General features: G+C 40.2%; 2 protein-coding genes across 2 annotated transcripts; both read left to right on the top strand.

Annotated features, from left to right (window-relative positions):
• Positions 1-1,611: 1,611 nt before the first annotated feature.
• On the top strand, positions 1,612-2,013 carry LOC138174197 (small cysteine and glycine repeat-containing protein 7-like). The gene has a single exon (XM_069104405.1). The coding sequence runs from the start codon at positions 1,612-1,614 to the stop codon at positions 2,011-2,013; it is 402 nt and encodes a 133-aa protein (XP_068960506.1).
• A 15,477-nt stretch (positions 2,014-17,490) lies between these two features.
• Positions 17,491-17,868, top strand: LOC138174249 (small cysteine and glycine repeat-containing protein 7-like). Its single transcript, XM_069104426.1, has one exon. The coding sequence runs from the start codon at positions 17,491-17,493 to the stop codon at positions 17,866-17,868; it is 378 nt and encodes a 125-aa protein (XP_068960527.1).
• Positions 17,869-18,072: the final 204 nt, after the last annotated feature.

Below are 18,072 nucleotides of genomic sequence, written 5' to 3'. Positions count from 1 at the left end.
CCCACTTCCACCCCGATTTTATTTCCCTTTTTATTTATTTACATGAAATGCTCTTTTAACCCATGCAACAATCTGACAGAAGTTAGCAACTATTTTTTTTTATTTGAGAAATGCAAATTGTTTTAAGTGGTTATCTTTTTGGATTAAAGTTTTGATTGTTGTTCAAAGTCTTACTTGAAAGACCTGTGGCTGTCTGCAAACTAGTCAAGGTCCAGATGCTTCACAAATAAATACATTTTTTTTTTGCTTTCAAATAGCATACAAAGTTTGAACAGAGAGACAGTTCTGGGTTTATGGTCCATGCTTCTAAATTTTATTTATGCCATATTCCAATTTTTCCAATCATTCTTTGTCTTCTTTGCCATGGTGGTCTGGATTTGTAACCATTGGTGTATCATATTCATATTTCTTTTTGGAGATTTAATAATTTTGTTCCATGTTGTAAAGCTAAATTTTATCCAATGTATGTCTAAGAGAGAGAATTCATGAAGTTCATCTTCATTGAGTACTATTTTTTCTGTTTGTATCGTGTGACTTTTATTTGTTAATTCTGAAAAGATTTCTTATGTTATATCCCATAATAGAGTATTCAGATTCTTTTCCTTTTCATAATTTTCTAGAAAACCATTAATCCTGAGGTTGCTGTACTTTGATCTGTCCTTCATTTCTATTACTCACATATGCATTCTTTTCAAATTTTGTCAATAATCAAAGTAATTTAATTATATTGTCTGAAATTCTATTTTCTACCTGAGCAAGTTTTATTGGTGCCTTTGGTTTTTAAAGTTTCTATTTTTTTATTTTTTCATTATTTCCTACATCTTTATTATACTTTTATTTCTGACTGTGATCTTCAAATTTTTATTCAAACTCTTTCTCAGTGCTCTAAGTCTATAAGTAACAGAAAATGTACTAACCTTGTATTAGTTAAGAAAGTTACCAGTGAAATCACAGGTAAGGTCTCTATCTTTACCATTCTAACTTAACTCATACATCTTTTTTTATTTTTTATTTACTCTATGATTTTATTATTTGTTCTAATTCTTGTTTAGATCTGGATATGTGTCACTCACCCACTAAACAAGATCTAGGACATCCTACTTTCCTTTTTCAGGTATGTTGCTTCTGTGGTTTTAGCTGTTTTGGTTGTGCCAGGGTATTTTTTAGGCATCAGAACTCTTCTTAGCTTGGCTTATTTTCTGTTTTGGTAGTTTTTCAGCACCTTGTGTGTTTATTTTGCCTATTTTTTATTCTCCTTGGTATTTCTATTGCTTTTGAGAGATATATCATGAGCTTGGTTCCCCTTAAAAGTTTCTACTGCCCCATCTTGAAAGACTAACCCTCAAGTAGCTCCCTGGAATGTGACTTTGAAATAGATGAAAAATTTAAGAGTCTAAAATAAACAATTTAATGAGGTTAATTGAAAGATGTCAAATAAAGAAGTAAACAAAAAAGTGATTAGCAAAACAACAACAATGTCTCCCATCTTCAAATAAGTCTCCCCAGGAGAGTATATAAGGGTTATCCTGGAGAAGGAGAGCATCAGACTTCATTCACCTCTCAAGTCCTCTCTCCTCACCTCACCTCACCTGAACCCTCTGTACTGACACTATGGGTTGCTGTGGCTGTAGAGGAAGTTGTGGTGGCTGTGGTGGCTGCAGTGGTGGCTGTGGTGGCTGTGGTGGCTGTGGCGGCTGTGGCGGCTGTGGTGGCTGTGGCGGTGGCTGTGGTGGCGGTGGCTGTGGTGGCTGTGGCGGTGGCTGTGGTGGCGGCTGCGGTGGCTGTACCTGCTACCGTGTAGGCTGCTGCTCTGCTTGCTGCCCCTGCTGCTGTGGCTGCTGTGGAGGCTGCTGCAGCCCCATGGTTGTCTGCTGCCGCCGTTCCTGTGGCTGTGGTGGCTGTGGCAGCTGTGGCTCCTGTGGCTGTGGCAAGGGCTGTGGCTGTGGCAAGGGCTGCTGCCAACAGAAATGCTGCTGTCAACAATGCTGCTGTAAGAGACAATGCTGCTGCTAGAAAGGAGCAATCAGAGCTGAGCCTACAGGAAGGACCTGCTGGGGGTACATGCCCAGCATGAAGGTAAGACTTTCTTCTGTCTCAGCTTCTCTACTTTTCTATGATTGCTAAATTTAAAAAATCTATTCTTTAAGCTTATGCATCCCCTAACTTAAGATTGTTCATAGCAACAACCTACCTTTCTAAGAGACCCTGACATCTGTTTAAAAAAAAGGCAAACTCCCCAAAGTAATGAGAAATGGAAATATACAAAGCACTGGAAAATAATTCATAGAATCAGCAAAAATAGGATCATGGTTCCTTAATTTTTATATTTCTCTATATTATATTTTTACTCTCTTTTCTGTCATTGTTTCTGTCCTTTCTATTTATACAGTATGTTATTGTTGCCTTCTGCTTTCTTCTGCCTTCTTACTGATTCTTCTCTTATCCTCAATAAAGATGTACCAAATAACCATAAACCCAGACTCCTTTTCCTTATTTCTGTGTATCTGCTTTATTTTTTAAGCCTCATAGTATCAACCAAATAAGCTAACAGATCACTGTTGGACTGTTTTCTTTTCTAATGTCAGACTCATCTTTTCCAGCTGACCTTTTTCTAGATATGATATCTCTGTTAAAACCCATGAGCAAACAGCTCAGCCCTTTCCTTCCCTGAACTGTAGTACTTTACACTGTAGTCTGTTTTATACTAATTTATTCTTCCACATCTTATTTTTATACTACTACCGTGTTTCCCCGATAATAAGACACTGTCTTATTATTTTTTTTGGACAGAAAAACACCAGAGGGCTTATTTTCAGGGGAGGGCTTATTTTAATGAACATTGACAGCAATTTTAATAAACAGGTAAATGTGAACAAAAAAATGTGCCAGCAAGCAAATCACTGGGGAAAAACAGGATGACTCGTTCACTGCTGCAGCTCTGCTTGGAGGGAGGGGGGGGGGGGGGGGGGGGGGGGGGGGGGGGGGGGGGAACGGTGTGTGTAGCGCTGGGGATCACCTTCACTACAGTAACAATCTCAATAGGGCTTATTATTTTCGGGGGAGGGCTTATTTTAGAGGAATCTTACACAGTAAGGGGAGGGCTTATTTTCGGGATAGGTCTTATTATCGGGGAAACACGGTAAAGTGATTATTTCATTACCTGAACTGAACACTGCCAACCTGTCAAGTCCACATGTCCCAAGAGCTTGGATTTATGGAGCTGGGATTCTTATTTCCTTCCCTGTCCCCATCAGCTAACAAGAGGGTAAGCCTCCCAGAGAGAAGAATTCTGTCTAAAACTGAAAGCTATACTTAAAAAAAAAGAGAAAAGAAAAAGAAAGAAAGAAAGAAATACAATTCTACTTCCTAGAGATGCATTTTTCTGGTCCTCTTCTGACCCCACTTGGAATAATGTAACCTTTCTGACTGAATCACAAAGTCCTAATTCTGTGTAGGACCTTCTGCCTTCTTGGCTTTTGGCAAGCACAACAAGATCCATTTATCAGTGAAAAATCCAAAGGTTCAATCAGCTCTTTATACAAACCTCCCTCACTGCTTAGAAAATGATGATTGAAGTGGTGCTGGATCACCTTAAAGTGCCAGCTACAATTGCTCTGTAGTTCTCTAATATGATACAGTTTTTAAAAAGGGGGGGGGGGAACCAATGTTGGTGTAGACAGTACTAGCCAAGATAATTCTGTGTTGTCCAGTGATTCAAAAAGAGAAAAAAAAAACATTCCTGTCCTTAAGGAGCTGACATTCTAATGAGAGAGACCTGTCCAAACCTATGTAATATAGATTCTATACAGATTGAAAGTAATTTTGGAGAGGAAGGCATTGGTAGCTGTGCAAACCATGAAAGGACTCCCATAGAAAGTGAAATATGAGCTGAACTCTGATGGAATCCAGAGAAAGCAAGGTGGAAGAGGCATGGGAGCAAAGAATTACAGGCATGAAAGATGAGCAGTACAAAGGTAGGGATTGCAGGGGTAGCTAGGTGGTACAATGGATAGAGCACTGATTCTGGAATCAAGAGGACCTGAATTCAAATCTGACCTCAGATACTTACTGGCTGTGTAACCTTAAGAAAGTCTCTTAACCCCAATTACCTCAACAACAACAAAGCAATTGGAAATAGGTCAATAGAGGTAGATTATAGATTGTGTGGAGAAGAAAAAAGTACAGGAAGACTGGAAAGGTAGTAAGAGCTCAGGTTATAAAGAACTTTAAATGCCAAGCAAAAGAGTTGATAATTTATCCTACAAGAATGGAGAATCATTGGAATGAGCAAAAGGGCATGATATGTTCACACCCATGAAGCTATTGGTACAATTGCTTGGAAACCAGGGAGAACTGAGTTCAAATACTGCCTCAAAGATATTTACTAGCTATGTGACTATGGAAAAGTCCTTTAACCTCTCTCAGTCTCAGTTGCCTCATCTGTAAAATGGGAACAATAACACCTCCCTCACAGGGCCATTATGAGAACCAAATGAGGTAACGTGCAGTGCTTTGCATACCTTAAAGCACTACATTAATGTTAGTTCTTATTATTTTTATGCTTTAGAAAAGTCACCTTGGAAACTGAGTGAAGAAAGGAGAATTAGAGATGGGAGAAATTTGAGTCACAAGGCCAGTTATTTGTAGGTTATTGTGATAATTCAGGTAAGAGGGGATGAGGGGCTGCTATAGCTTAGGGGATGTATGAGTTGAGACAGGAAGATGTATACAAGTGATGTTGTACTAGTAGAAACAAGATTTAGCAACAGTTGCAAATGTGAGAAGAGAGAGAGAACCTGTGCACGGCAGAGGTTATAAACCTAGATCTTTCCATGGCCCTTTGAAGGACAAGAACAGCAAAGGGGAAATGCTTATCATTTGGGAGGTGACATGCAATCAGATGGAAGGAAGGCCCACGAAGTTGCTTACAGTGTTCTGGACCCAGAATGTTTTAGGCGGAAGGGGGGGGTGGCACAATTCACATTTGGAAATTTATGCAGCCCATATGACACAAAGCAAATGACAGGAACCATTAATCAGGCTTAGTCAGGACTATGCTGGATTTAGAATCTGAGAAACTGGGCTTGATTCTGGAATCTGCCCTTTGCCACCCACGTGACATCAGACAAGTTTCTTAAACTCTCTGATCTTCAATTTTCTTATATAGAAAATAAAAGAATGAGAATAAATGAGCTATAAAATTACTTCTGAATATAAAATCCATAATTCTAAACCTTATTCACATTAAAAAAAAGATTCTGATGAAAGTTTAAATAAAAAAGGCTAACCACCAGAAGACATTACTAACCACTTACCTGATACTTAGTCATGAAAATATTTATTCTGGTAGTTGTGCACTCCATCCTATGCTGACATGGTGGATAAAGTGCCAGGCCTAGAGCCAGGAAGACCTGAGTTCAAATTCAACCTCAGACACTTCCTAGCTGTGTCACCCTGGGCAAGTTACTTGACCTTGTTTCCCTCAGTCTCTTCATCTGTAAAATGAGCTGAAGAAGGAAATGGCAAAAATCTCCAATATCTTTGCCAAGAAAACCCCACAAGGCATCATGAAGAGTAGGAAATAACTGAACAAGTGATAAGCTCTCTATTATTCTCAAAGATTAAAGCAGCTTCTCATGCTCCATTTCTGTTTATCTCTGGGTGACTTTATTCCTTTTATTAGACTGTCTTGGAACAGAACATTTCTAAGAAGCCAGTACATGCTATAACTATCATGAACAAATACATTCTCCCACAATATTTGACCAAGAATGCAACAGTACTCCAGGATCTGCAAACAACCATATAAACAACCAAACAACCATTGCTCTAGAAAGAACCAGAGGAGGAAAGGTGGAATTATCCAAGGAATAGCCCTAAGGACCGGAGCCAACCTCTACCAGGGCAGAAACACTTGAGAAAGTAACGAAAGATCTATGGAGAGAAATTAGAGGATGACATCAACTTCTAGATGGTATATGTAATAGAAAACTTGGATGCCATTTAGCCACAAAAAATAAATGCATGGGAGGAAAAGGCATGTCATAAAATCTAGATTCCCTTCATCAGTGATGGAAAATAAGAAGCAAAGGGGATTTGAGGAGTCAATCAGTACAAAGAAAAAAATTAAAAACTCAACACCCACCCAAAAGTTGACTGCAAGAGGGCAAAAAAGTAAAGAATTCAGTCACTAGTGGGAACCCCCAAAGGAGGATGCAGAAAATTTATAGCTGTCTATAGATAGATATAGGACCTATGAGGCACCATAGTACATAGAGTGCTGGGTATGCTGTCAGGAAGACTCATTTTCCTGACTTCAAATCCAGCTTCAGACACTTACTAGCTGTATGACTCTGGGAAAGTCACCTCACCCTGTTTGCCTCAGTTTCCTCATCTGTAAAATAAACTGGAGAAGGAAATGGCAAACTACTCCAGTATCTCTACCAAGAAAACCCCAAATAGGGTAACAAAATAGGACATGACTGAAAAACACCCAAATGACAACATATATAGTCACAAGAAGTGCAACACAATGCAATAAATGCAAGCTGGATCAAACAAGAAACAAAAAGCTTGCACTCCATTGATAATAATGAATGATAGAATCATCACATAATAATGAGCTAGCAATTATTTTATAGTGCTTTAAGGTGTGAAAAGCTCTTTATATGCATCATCTTATTTGAGTCTCACAACAACCCTCTGAGGTAGGTGCTATTTTTATCCCCAATTTACAGATGAAAAAACCAAGGTGATGAAAGAATAAGTGACCGGCCCAGCTTTCACACAGCTAATAAGTAACTGGGGCAGGATTTAAAGCCAGCTCATCCCGACTCCCAAGTCCAGTCCTCTATCCATGGTGCCACCCAGTTGCCTATGTGATTTAAACTCTAGCTTCTTTGGAAAACTAAAAAGTGGCAGTCTACTCTCCTCAATTCTAAGTTCATTTTTTTCCTGAATTCTGAGTTCTGTTTTTTTTTTTTCATCCCCTTGAATATGCTCATGTGAATTATTGTAAGTGTGAATTTCATTGATTGGGGAAGTAACATTGTTGGGGCCCATGCATTCAGCACTCTCTCCTTCAAAGAGGAGGATCTGACCAGTCCTCTGGAGGACTGTCATCTTCCATGACAGTCAAGGACAACATTTTAATCCCTTTACTCAATGTTGATAGTCTGAGACGTGTTGAACAAAGTTATCTCTGTGGTTGCATCTATCGAGGAATCTTCTATGATCTTAATATTTGTGTGGATACCATGTTGGAGAATGACTTTGTAGGCTTCATTTTGTGCTAACCAAGACTAGTGGGTTTTTTTAAAGGACAGGGGAGAAAATAGCATAATAAAAACCTGCTTCCCCAATTTCCCTAACCCTTCCCCTCCCCAAAATATGATGGAGTCTTTAAACCATAATCCAGTGAGCTTGACTTCATTTCCAAGCAAAATTCTAGGACGTATTATTAAAGGGGATAATTTGTGAGCATTTAGAAAATGAAATGCTCCCAAAGAGCCAGCAGAGCTTTGTCAAGGCCAGACCCTGGCCGACTAATCTCATTTCCCTTCTTAATCTGTTTATTGGGGGAACGCCATTTACATGAAATATCTGGACTTCATCAAAGCATTTGACAGTTTCTTTGAATGCTTCATACTTATGAGCTGTGTAACCCTGGACAAGTCACTTAACCTCTGCCTGTCTCAGTTTCCTCATGCATAAAATAGAGGTAATGGCACCTGGCTCTCAGAGTTGTTTTGAGGATAAAATGTGATGATATTTTTGTTTGTTTGTTGGAGGGAGGGAAGCAGGGTAATTGGGGTCAAGTGACTTAACCAAATCATACAGCTAGTAAATGTGTCAAGTGTCTGAGACCAGATTTGAACTCAGGTGCTCCTGACTCCAGGGTGGGTGCTCTATTCACTGCACCGCCTAGCTGCCCCTGATATTTGTTAAATACTCCTAAAGACATTAAAGTGCTATATGAATGCAAGCTATTGGAAAGGATCCATAAGCTTCACCAGACTACCAAAGAACCCCATGATGCAAAAAATGTTCAGAACCCCTGAACTAGGTGACCTCAATGACTGGATAACTATCTCATTCTAATTTCTGTGATCCTATGATCTCCCCATCCTCATTCATGTCTGTCAGAGATGAAGAATGTCCTTGTACGGAGTCAGATTTGTTATCTTTTCTGGAACCTTGATACATTCCTCACCAAAAAAACAAACAAACAAAAAAACTTCAAAATTATCTCTACCACCTCCCTACAGTCATTTCCCCATTCCATCCCTGGCTTGTGACTGCACAACTGGCCCCCTGGAAGAATATCATGTTACTTGGCACTATAAGCAGATAACTATATCTATATGGGAATGAGTACTGGGTCACTCACTTCCTAGCCCTACTTTTGGTATGGGAAAGGAAGAGAAAACATGAAATGATTTGGGTACCCAAGGGAGGGACATACTAGGAATTAAGGGGAGAGGGAGTGGGAGGGGAGGGCATACAACAGGGAAGCAAAGACCAACCTTCTTCGTCCTATATGTTGTCTAAGAAAAGCCTGGCCCCATTTTTCTGACCACCCACCCTCTTCCCCCTAGACTGTTTCCAGTAGTCTGTTCTTTAACATAAGGGCTAATCAGCAGGAGGAGTTTAAGATATGCAAATAGGTGTGAAATGGCTCATTTTGGGAATTCTGCTTAATATCATTAGGCAGCTAGGTGGCATAGTGGACAGAGTCCTGGACCTAGAATCACAATGACCTGAGCTCAAATATGACCTCAGACACTATGTGGCCCTGGGCAAGATCCTTAATTTCTGTCTGCCTCAGTCCCCTCATCTTTAAAATGGGAATAATACAGTGAATTGAACATAAGCCCTGGAGTCAGGAAGACCTAAGTTCAAATCTGACCTCAGACAATTGACACACTTACTAGCTGTGTGACCCTGAACAAGTCACTTAACCCCACTTTTTTGTCTTTCCCCCTCCAAAAAATGGGAATAATAAGAGTAGCTCTCTCCCAGGGTGGTCACAAGGATCAAATGAGTCATAAAGCACTTAGCACTTAGCACAAGGCCTGGCATATAATAGTATATAAATGTTAGCTGTTATTATTATCTTCTTGCAGACAATGGTGCCAGGCAGTTTCTAGGTTCATCAGCCATCCTCTTCCCATCTTTATCTCCCCTTCTAATTCAGTGTTGATTTTAACCTTTGCTCTTGGGTTTCAATAGCTTGATTGTACACAGAGGACTGACTCAGAGGCTTATCCACAATAAGATGAATTTTTCTGCCACAGAAACTGTTAAATATCATCTATGAAATTCTGGGTTATAAGCTGTGGGCATGGGGGCGGTACCCACTGTGATAACATCACATATCCTTAAAATGCTGAAGTCAAGATCCCAGGATGCCATTGAGAGACCTCAGAGTCAAGGACTGCCTGAAGCCATCTCTGCAGCAATGGAAGCAAATTCCTCTGGACCCAGCCACTGGGAATCTATACCATAGACTAGTCCTTATGCTAAAGAAAGAAGCTTGCTGGAAGTTGAGTTGTAAGGGCCATAGTAAAGGAAATAATGGGGACAATCATTTAACCACATCAATTTCCCACAGAATCGTGAGATAAACAATATAATTTAAAACACTTTAAGGTCTGCAAAGCACTTTACAAATATTATCTCATCCAACCTTCACAATACAGAGGAGACGCTTTTATTAGCCTCATATTCCAGATGAATAAATTGAGGTTGAGATTTGTCTAGGATCACACAGCTAGTACGTGTGTGAGATGGGATATGAATTCAGGTCTTCCCCCATCTAGGACCAGTGTTCTGCCCACTGAGCCACATGGCTTACATGGTATGCCTCATCTCTGCCTCTAGACATGCCCCTCTCTCAGTAATCCTGGAATCCCTAATAGTCTGTCTTCTTTCTCCCTATCAGAACTAACTCCAAAAAAGACTCTGAAACCTATCCCCTTTCAGAGACACACAAATGAGTTTATACATCATTCAGGTCAACAAATACAGAAAGGGACTGAGCCGTGATGTTTCAGGACTTAAGAAATAAATGGAGAGAACTGAGGGATTTTTGCTAAGGGCTTTTCCAAGTTCTTACAGTCAGTGTAGGGTATGTAAGGACTGCCTCAAAGAAGGAGATTCTCAACTTCCACTCACCTTTCCTGAGTCCTCTCTCTACTGTGCTCACCTCACCCAAATTCTCTACACTGATACTACAGGTTGCTATGGCAGTTATCTCAGCTGTGGCCACTGAGGTGGTTGAGTCTGCTGTTCCAGCAGCTGCCCCTGATGTTCTGGCTGCTGGGGCAACTCCTACAGCATCCCTGCCCGTGGCCACTCCTGTGTCAAGGCCTATCGCCAATGGATCAGGGGTCAGACTCTTGGGAAGGGGGACTCTAGGAGAAGGATGGTAGGGAAGCTCTTTCTAGAAGATAAGAACTTTCCCCTAGACTATCCATATCTCTGATTTGTTATCTGAATATCCTGCAGATACCCCAGACCATGCACTCTTCTCAAGACTCCTATGTCCTGATTCCACCCCCAAGAGACCCTGATCTCAATATAAACCAAAGCAAACTCCCCTGTACAATGAGATTCAGGCACATAGAAACCACTAGAAAATAACCCACAAATTTGGGGGAGGGGAGAAAGATCATAATTCCTTAATCTTTTTATTCCCTGGAATCTTTATCCTCTTACCTCTTCTATGACTATTTCTGTTCTTTCCGTGTGCACAGTACATTACCATTTTTGCCTATTATCTCCTTCCTAGTCATTCATTGGTTATTCTCAATAAAATAAAACGAATAATCATAAAAAAGCCAGTCTCCATTTCCTTATTCAGTGTGTCTGCTCCCTCAAATAAAGGGATGTTTTATGCTCCATAATACCAACCAAGTAAACTTAAGAATCCCTATTTGTTAGAGCATTTCCTCTATTGCGAGACATTTTTTTCCAGCTGATTTTTATCTGGGTGTATTATCATTGCTATAACCAGAGAAAATAGCCTCATGCTTTGCCCGTCTTCATCCTTAGAGCAGCATGGCTTATTGCCTCACTATTTCCATACAGCCACAATGAGTTTTTCATTACCCAGTGAACAATGCCAAAATGTCAACTCTACTTAGGGTCAAACAAACTGGATTTACGGAATTAGTCCTCTTAATTCCTTCTCTTGACACTTCAACTAATATCCAGTGGAATCTCACAGCAGGGTAAGAACCACCCAATCTGAAAATAACACTTTAAAAAGAAATACAGTTCTCCCTGGAGATACATGTTTCTGCTGTTCTTCTGACCCTATTTGGAATAATGTAGCCTTCTTTATTAAATCACAACATCCTGGGCCAGAATATGACCTTCCATCTTCTGGTCTCTTGGCAGAGACACATAGAACCATTTGTCAATAAAAAGTCCAAGGACTCTGCCAGTTCCTTATTTAGGCATCCCTCACTGCAGTGTGCCAAGGGAGTGATGGATAGGATGATTTTGGACCACCTTAAAGCAGCACTGATGATTGTTCTGGAGTCCTCTTGAGATCATTTAGTTTGCATGAAAGGAAAGACCAAGGCCAGCTGGTATACACATTTAGTGTTGACTGTGCTTGTTCTGTTTTGTGACTGATCAATCCATTCGGTTAGAGGCCTTCACCCCTAAGGCCCAAGTCATGAATGGGGTGCCCACATGGCTTCTTCCCCATTCTATCGTTACAAACTGAAGTCCTAATGGAAATCATTCATATGGAAAAAAATCTGTAAAGTTTTATGGTATAGCAGAGGTATCAAATATGCCTGCAATTGCCCTGAGTGTTGTGGCGGCTAGGTGGCACAGTGAATAGAGCACCAGACCTGGAGTCAGAAGGACCTAACTGAGTTCAAATCCGGTCTCAGACACTTGACACACTTACTAACCATGTAACCTTGGGCAAGTCACTTAACCCCGATTGCCCTGCCTTCCCCCCTCCAAAAAAAAAAAAAGCAAAAAAAAAATAGCTCTGAGTGCTATCCAAACAGATTAAAATGTAACTGGGAAACATTAACAAAATAAATAAAAATTCAATAAAATACAGATAACATTACAGTTTAAAACTAAGTCAATATGTCACCCATAGGGTTCTTTATGGATAGATTAATTTTCTATTTGAGTTTGATACCACTGGTGTAGAGAACAGTGATCTACTTAGAATCAAAAGACCTTTATCTAAATGTTAGTTCTGGCACTTATAAACTAAGTGACAATAGGCAAAGTACTTGATTAATTAATCATTGAATCAGGATTTATTAATGGCCTATTACATGGAATAGTCACTGAGATAGTTGGAATTGAATGAGAGACGGGTAAAAGAAAATGGTGTGGGATTTCCTTAGTCCAGGAAGAATGATGATGATGATGATGATGATGATGATGATGATGATGAAGAATCAACAGGAGGAAGAAGAACTGTGTCAACAAGAAGTCAAAAGCAGAAGAAAAAAAATAGTTTTATGGTGAGACTGGCAACCAAGGAGGAAGACACCCAGGCTGAATGTAAGCTCCCTGAGGACAAGAATTATTTCAGGAGTTGTGTCTTTTTATCCACTGTGCCTAGCACCTAGCACTTAATAAATGGTTCTTGAATTGAAGGGAAAGTGTCTTCAGTTTTTGACAACGAATTAAAGAGCAGAATAATTTTTAACATAAGTAAATATAACCCATCCTCAATTAATTAACATTAAGTGCCTCTATCATGTGCCAGGTACAAAACTATACAGGGAATATGAAGACAAAAACAACTCCATCTCCGAAGGAGTTTACATTCTTCAGACATGGGAATGCCAAGTAAAAAATATGTCAGAGAAAGTCTGGACAATACATTTAGGCAACTAGGGTAGCAGAACAGAAAGCTAACTATATAATCTTTCTTTGACCTGAAAATCTATTAATTCAATCCTCAATTATATATTTACATAAAAGTATCATATGGGTAAATGAGTTGCAAGCTGCTTTCCAGGACATCAATCAATCAACAAGCATTTATTATCCCAAAATTAAATGTCTACTATGTGACAAGCTCTGTGTTAGCCACTGGGGATATCAAAGGTGAGACAATCTCTACCTTCAGGAAACATTATTTTTTCTTCTTTTTTGGGGGGGTAGGTGTAGCAGCAAGCACCCCAAGCATCCTCAGGGTTTGCTGCCACCACAGGTTCTTGGATCTGCTTTGATAAAGGAAAGCAACTCAAAATGGGTTAACAAGCTTACTTTAATCAGTCAGACATATATCGTTTACCTTGTTCAGGGGAAAAAGGTCAGCACCCCGAACTTCAGAATATTCAGGCAGAATTATCAAGACAGAAACAGATCAAGTAGACAGCTTTCCAAACTGTCCAACCATTACATCCATACCCAGTCAACATCTGGGTTTCCACATCTGGGTTTTTCAAAGCTGGGGGACTCTCAACAACGGCTTCCCAGAATTCAGATCAAATCACAGAACACTTCTCAAAGTGAGTCCCAAAACAAAACTACACATCAGGGCTTATATAGCCTTCTCCTGGCTCAGAGAATGTAACAACCTTGTTGACTCACTGGCCAATCAAGAAGTATCTACTGAAAAACAAGCCTCCCACCCCCATGTTTCAGGTGCACTTTAGCCTAGGGGCAGGGAAGATCTTCCAAATTTGCATTCCCATTACAGTAGGGAAGGCAAGGCAATTAGGGTTAGGTGACTTGCCCAAGGTCACATGTCTAGTTTTTGTGTTAAGTGTCTGAGGTTTGATTTGAACTCAGGTCCTCCTGACTCAAGGGCCGGTGCTCTATTCATTGTGCCACCTACCTGCCCCAGAGAATTTTTTATTCTACTACTACTACTAATAATAATAAAAGTAGTGATGACAAGCATTTATACAGTCCTTTAAGATTTGCAAAGAGCTTTGAATATGTTAACTCATTTAATATATACTATATAGTGAGTTGGTGGTGTTTACTGAGTAGAGGCACATATACTCATGATCAGACCTGAACTTTCTTTTTTTTTTTTTTTGAAGGAGGGAAGGCAGGGCAATTGGGGTTGTGACTTGTCCAAGGTCACACAGCTAGTAAGTATGTCAAGTGTCTGAGGTGGGATTTGAACTCAGGTCCTCCTGACTCCAGGGCTGCTGCTCTATTCACTGCACCACCTAGCCATCCTGGGACCTGAACTTTCAAGAAAAAAATCTTTCAGTTTTGTAGAAGATGGATCAGAATGGGAAGAGTCTTAAGACAAAATAGAAAATAATTGTATTGGTCCATATAAGGGCCTATACTAGTCATTCTTGTAAAACATGGTTTCTAGTCCTTTCAAAATCCTGGTCCCTCTCCTTCCCCCCTCCACCAACTCTGACTTAATTATTTTCTTGTCTGTACCAGGAATTTCACTGTAGACAATTCCCAATGTGGAAACATCACCCGCCAATGCAAATAATCCATGTGTCTGTAATCTATAATCTTACAAAGTTGCCTATGGTACCGAGAACCTAAGTGCCTTGTCCATGGTCACACAACTAGTATGGAGTAGATGAAGGACATGATCCCTATCTGTTACCTCAGGGTGCCTCTCCAATTTGTCAGTGTCCTTCCTAACATATGGCACTAAGAACCAAATACTACACAGAGATTTGTTTTAAGCAAGGAAGAATGTTATCAACTTCTGAATTCTAACAACCATACTTGCGCTTGTCAGCCCACGACAGAACTAACATTTTTGGCCACCATTTCACACTGTCAATTGATATCGTGTTTGCAACCCATTATAGTTCTCACATCCTTTACACGTGAGCTGCTATCTAGCAAACCCTTGCCAATCCATTGACACATGCTTTTGAGCTTTTGACCTCACTGAATTTTACATTTTACATATCTATTAAATTTCATCTAATTAGAGTTGGCGCATCATGTTAACCTTTCAAAGTCTGTCTTTTTGGATGGAGATGGAAGATTAAAAAAAGAAGCAACATTGATTAAATGTGAGGGAGACCAATATAAATCATACTGTTAGAATATAAATTAGGGACCCTGGTGATATTTATGATCAATTAGACAAGCTAATTAATATTTTGAAAATTGATAATATCTTTATGGTTGAGAATCTTATTCTAAAGGATGAAAACTCCACTTCTTAAAACTTCTGAGGATGGTTTTCGGAATATTCAGAATATTTCAGATAGGGGCAGAGTGTCAGGCATGGGAGATGACAGGGAGATGACAGTCAGTATCCCGTAACCTACAACAGGAATCCCAAGGACATTAGAGGTCACAAGAGTCTCAGAGGAGGAAGAAATCTCTATAGCATCCTTAGCAGTTATCCATCTAAGCTGCACTTGAAGACATTTAATGAAGGGGAGGATAACCCATCTTACTTTGGATAGCTCTAATTTTAGTTTGTCTTTATTCGAAGCTTAAACCTGCCATTCTCCAATTCTACCTGCTGGAGCCAAGGAAGTCTACAAATACTTGAAGAGAATAGCCATATTCCCAAGTAAGTCTTTGCTCCAAGCTACTCAGCTCCATTTCCTTTCACCAATACTGATTTGGCACGATATTCAGTTCCTTTATAAGCCTGCTTGCCTACCTCTGAATAGAATTCAGTTTGTCAATGTCTTTCCTAAAATATGGAATCTAGCAATGAACACAACAATCAAGATAGTTACCTCCCTTTTTCTCAGTACTATGCCTCTCTTAATTTTATTTGGGTCATGTTGGGTTTTTGGTCACCATGTTAAATTGCTGATCCATACTGAGCAAACCCTACTCTAAGATTCAATGACTTCTAATGTCTTTGTTATTCCTATTGTAGGTGTATGCCTTCCCCAAAAACAACACCTCTAATGGGGGTGTTTACTATCTCCCACCTCTCCACTTATTTGGGTAGAAGGACCATGAATTACTGAAGTCTTTTCCCACATCAATTCCAATCCCTAGAAACAAAACTCATGTGGAAATTTTAAAACATCTTACTCAGCACTCACATACCACATGATCATGTTGATTAAGCAATTCAAATGAGTCATTAAATGCTAAATAAGTATTATGTAGGACAATCTGTCACCTGACCACTAACATGGTATCTCCATCAGTAGGGCCATCTTGATCTGTATCCAATGAATTAGAACTCAAGCTAATCCAAAACATCTGGTTTATTTGTACTTTGGGTAATTCTAATGGAAATCTCAGTAAGTGAAATGGGCACAGAGACTACACTTCCTTCTCACATATTGGCCAATACACCCTAAAATCACAGTTGAGACATAACATAAGGATCCTCTGGCAAAAAGTGAAGCTATCTTGGGCTTTGCTGAGTTTCCGAGAAAATTTCTTCTTTTCAGATATATCAAGAGGATTAAATATGACACAAATATGAGCAGAAGTGACATTCTTGGACCAAATCCCAGGCCTGATTTTCAAGTAGAATTCATGAGGAAGCACTGATACAGTATCAGCCAGAATTTTAATTACCTCCTAACCTAAAGAAGCAATCCTTTATAAGCTCTGTGTCATACTTGTGGGTGTAGATAATTCAAGAATCTTAGTAATGAGGACTAACTTTCAACAGAGAATATTGTAACTGATTTTTAATATAATACCATAGAATTTGTACACCAAAAAAAAGTTGATTTTCAGTTTTTAAATAAAAAAAAATTAGGCAAGGTCAGACTGGAACAGGGTCATGATTTACTCATGTCTGAAGCTTGATGTAATATGGCAATTGCAAATTCTGGAAGGCACCTTCTTCACTAGGGGATTCCCGCATATTCTTTTTTTCCTACTAAAGGAGAATTTGTCATTTGGAAGTATTTGTTTTGGAGACACACTGAGGGAAAATCATTATCATTCTAGAAAGATATGAAAAAGCATGTGGTAAAATTTGAATACTTTTACCTATTCATAACAAGGTGGGTCAAAGCACCATTAAGGAAAAATGTGAGCTTGTCATGTGATATTTTACTCATTTCTAGTTCTCCCAAATATAAAGGGTTTTTTTTTTGTTTGTTTGTTTGTTTTAGTTTGGTGGTTTTGCTTTTGCTTTTGGTTTTGCTTTTTTGGAAGGGGAAGGCAGGGCAATTGGGGTTAAGTGACTTGCCCAAGGTCACATGGCTAGTAAGTGTTAAGTGTCTGAGGTCAAATTTGAACCCAGATCCTCCTGATTCCAGGGCCAGTGCTTTGTTCACTGTGCCACCTAGCTGCCCTTCAAATATAGTTTTTAAATAGAAGAAAACTTAACAAAACCTACCATGACCAATTTAATTAGGCTGAAGACATCAAGTGATGAAGTCAGTAAGAAAGTTGGGGGTCTTTCATGAAACTCTGACAAACAAAAACAAGGAAGTGGCCTGTGGCCTGGGTCACATCTGTCCAGGAGGGTATATAAAGGGACCCTGGAGAAGGAGGTCATCAACTTTCATTTACCTCTCCTGAGTCCTCCTTTCTCTCATCTGAATCCTCTGTACTGACAGTATGGGTTGCTGTGGCTGTAGAAGTGGTGGCTGTGGCGGCTGTGGCAGCTGCGGTGGCTGTGGTGGTGGCTGCAGCTGCGGTGGCTGTGGCGGCTGTGGTGGCGGCTGTGGCAGCTGTGGTGGTGGCTGTGGTGGCTGTACCTGCTACCGTGTAGGCTGCTGTTCTGCCTGCTGCCCCTGCTGCTGTGGCTGCTGTGGAGGCTGCTGCAGCCCCATGGTTGTCTGCTGCCGCCGCACCTGCTGCTCTGGCTCCTGTGGCTGTGGCTCCTGTGGCTGTGGCTCTTGTGGATGTGGCAAGGGCTGTGGCTGTGGCAAGGGATGCTGCCAACAGAAATGCTGCTGCCAACGATGCTGCTGTAAGAAGCAATGTTGCTGCTAGAAGGCAATGATCGGGGTAGGGTCTCCAGGAAGGACCTGCTGGGCCCATTTTATCCAAGTAGGTAAGACTTTCCTTCATCTCAGACTTCTGCTTCTCCCTGAATTTTCTTCTGGGTCCCATCATGTGAGCATGTGATCTGTGGGTACCTCAAACTATGTGCCCTTCTTGTGGGTTCTATCATGTCATCATTCTGCTCCCAATAAA

Source organism: Petaurus breviceps, unplaced genomic scaffold (genome assembly GCF_028583685.1).
Source record: "Petaurus breviceps papuanus isolate PSGF00001 unplaced genomic scaffold, PetGlider_PUasm1.0 688, whole genome shotgun sequence".
Taxonomy (NCBI): Eukaryota; Metazoa; Chordata; class Mammalia; order Diprotodontia; family Petauridae; genus Petaurus; species Petaurus breviceps.
The sequence above is the reverse complement of the archived record's forward strand: the minus strand, read 5'-3'. Positions and strand labels throughout refer to the sequence as shown.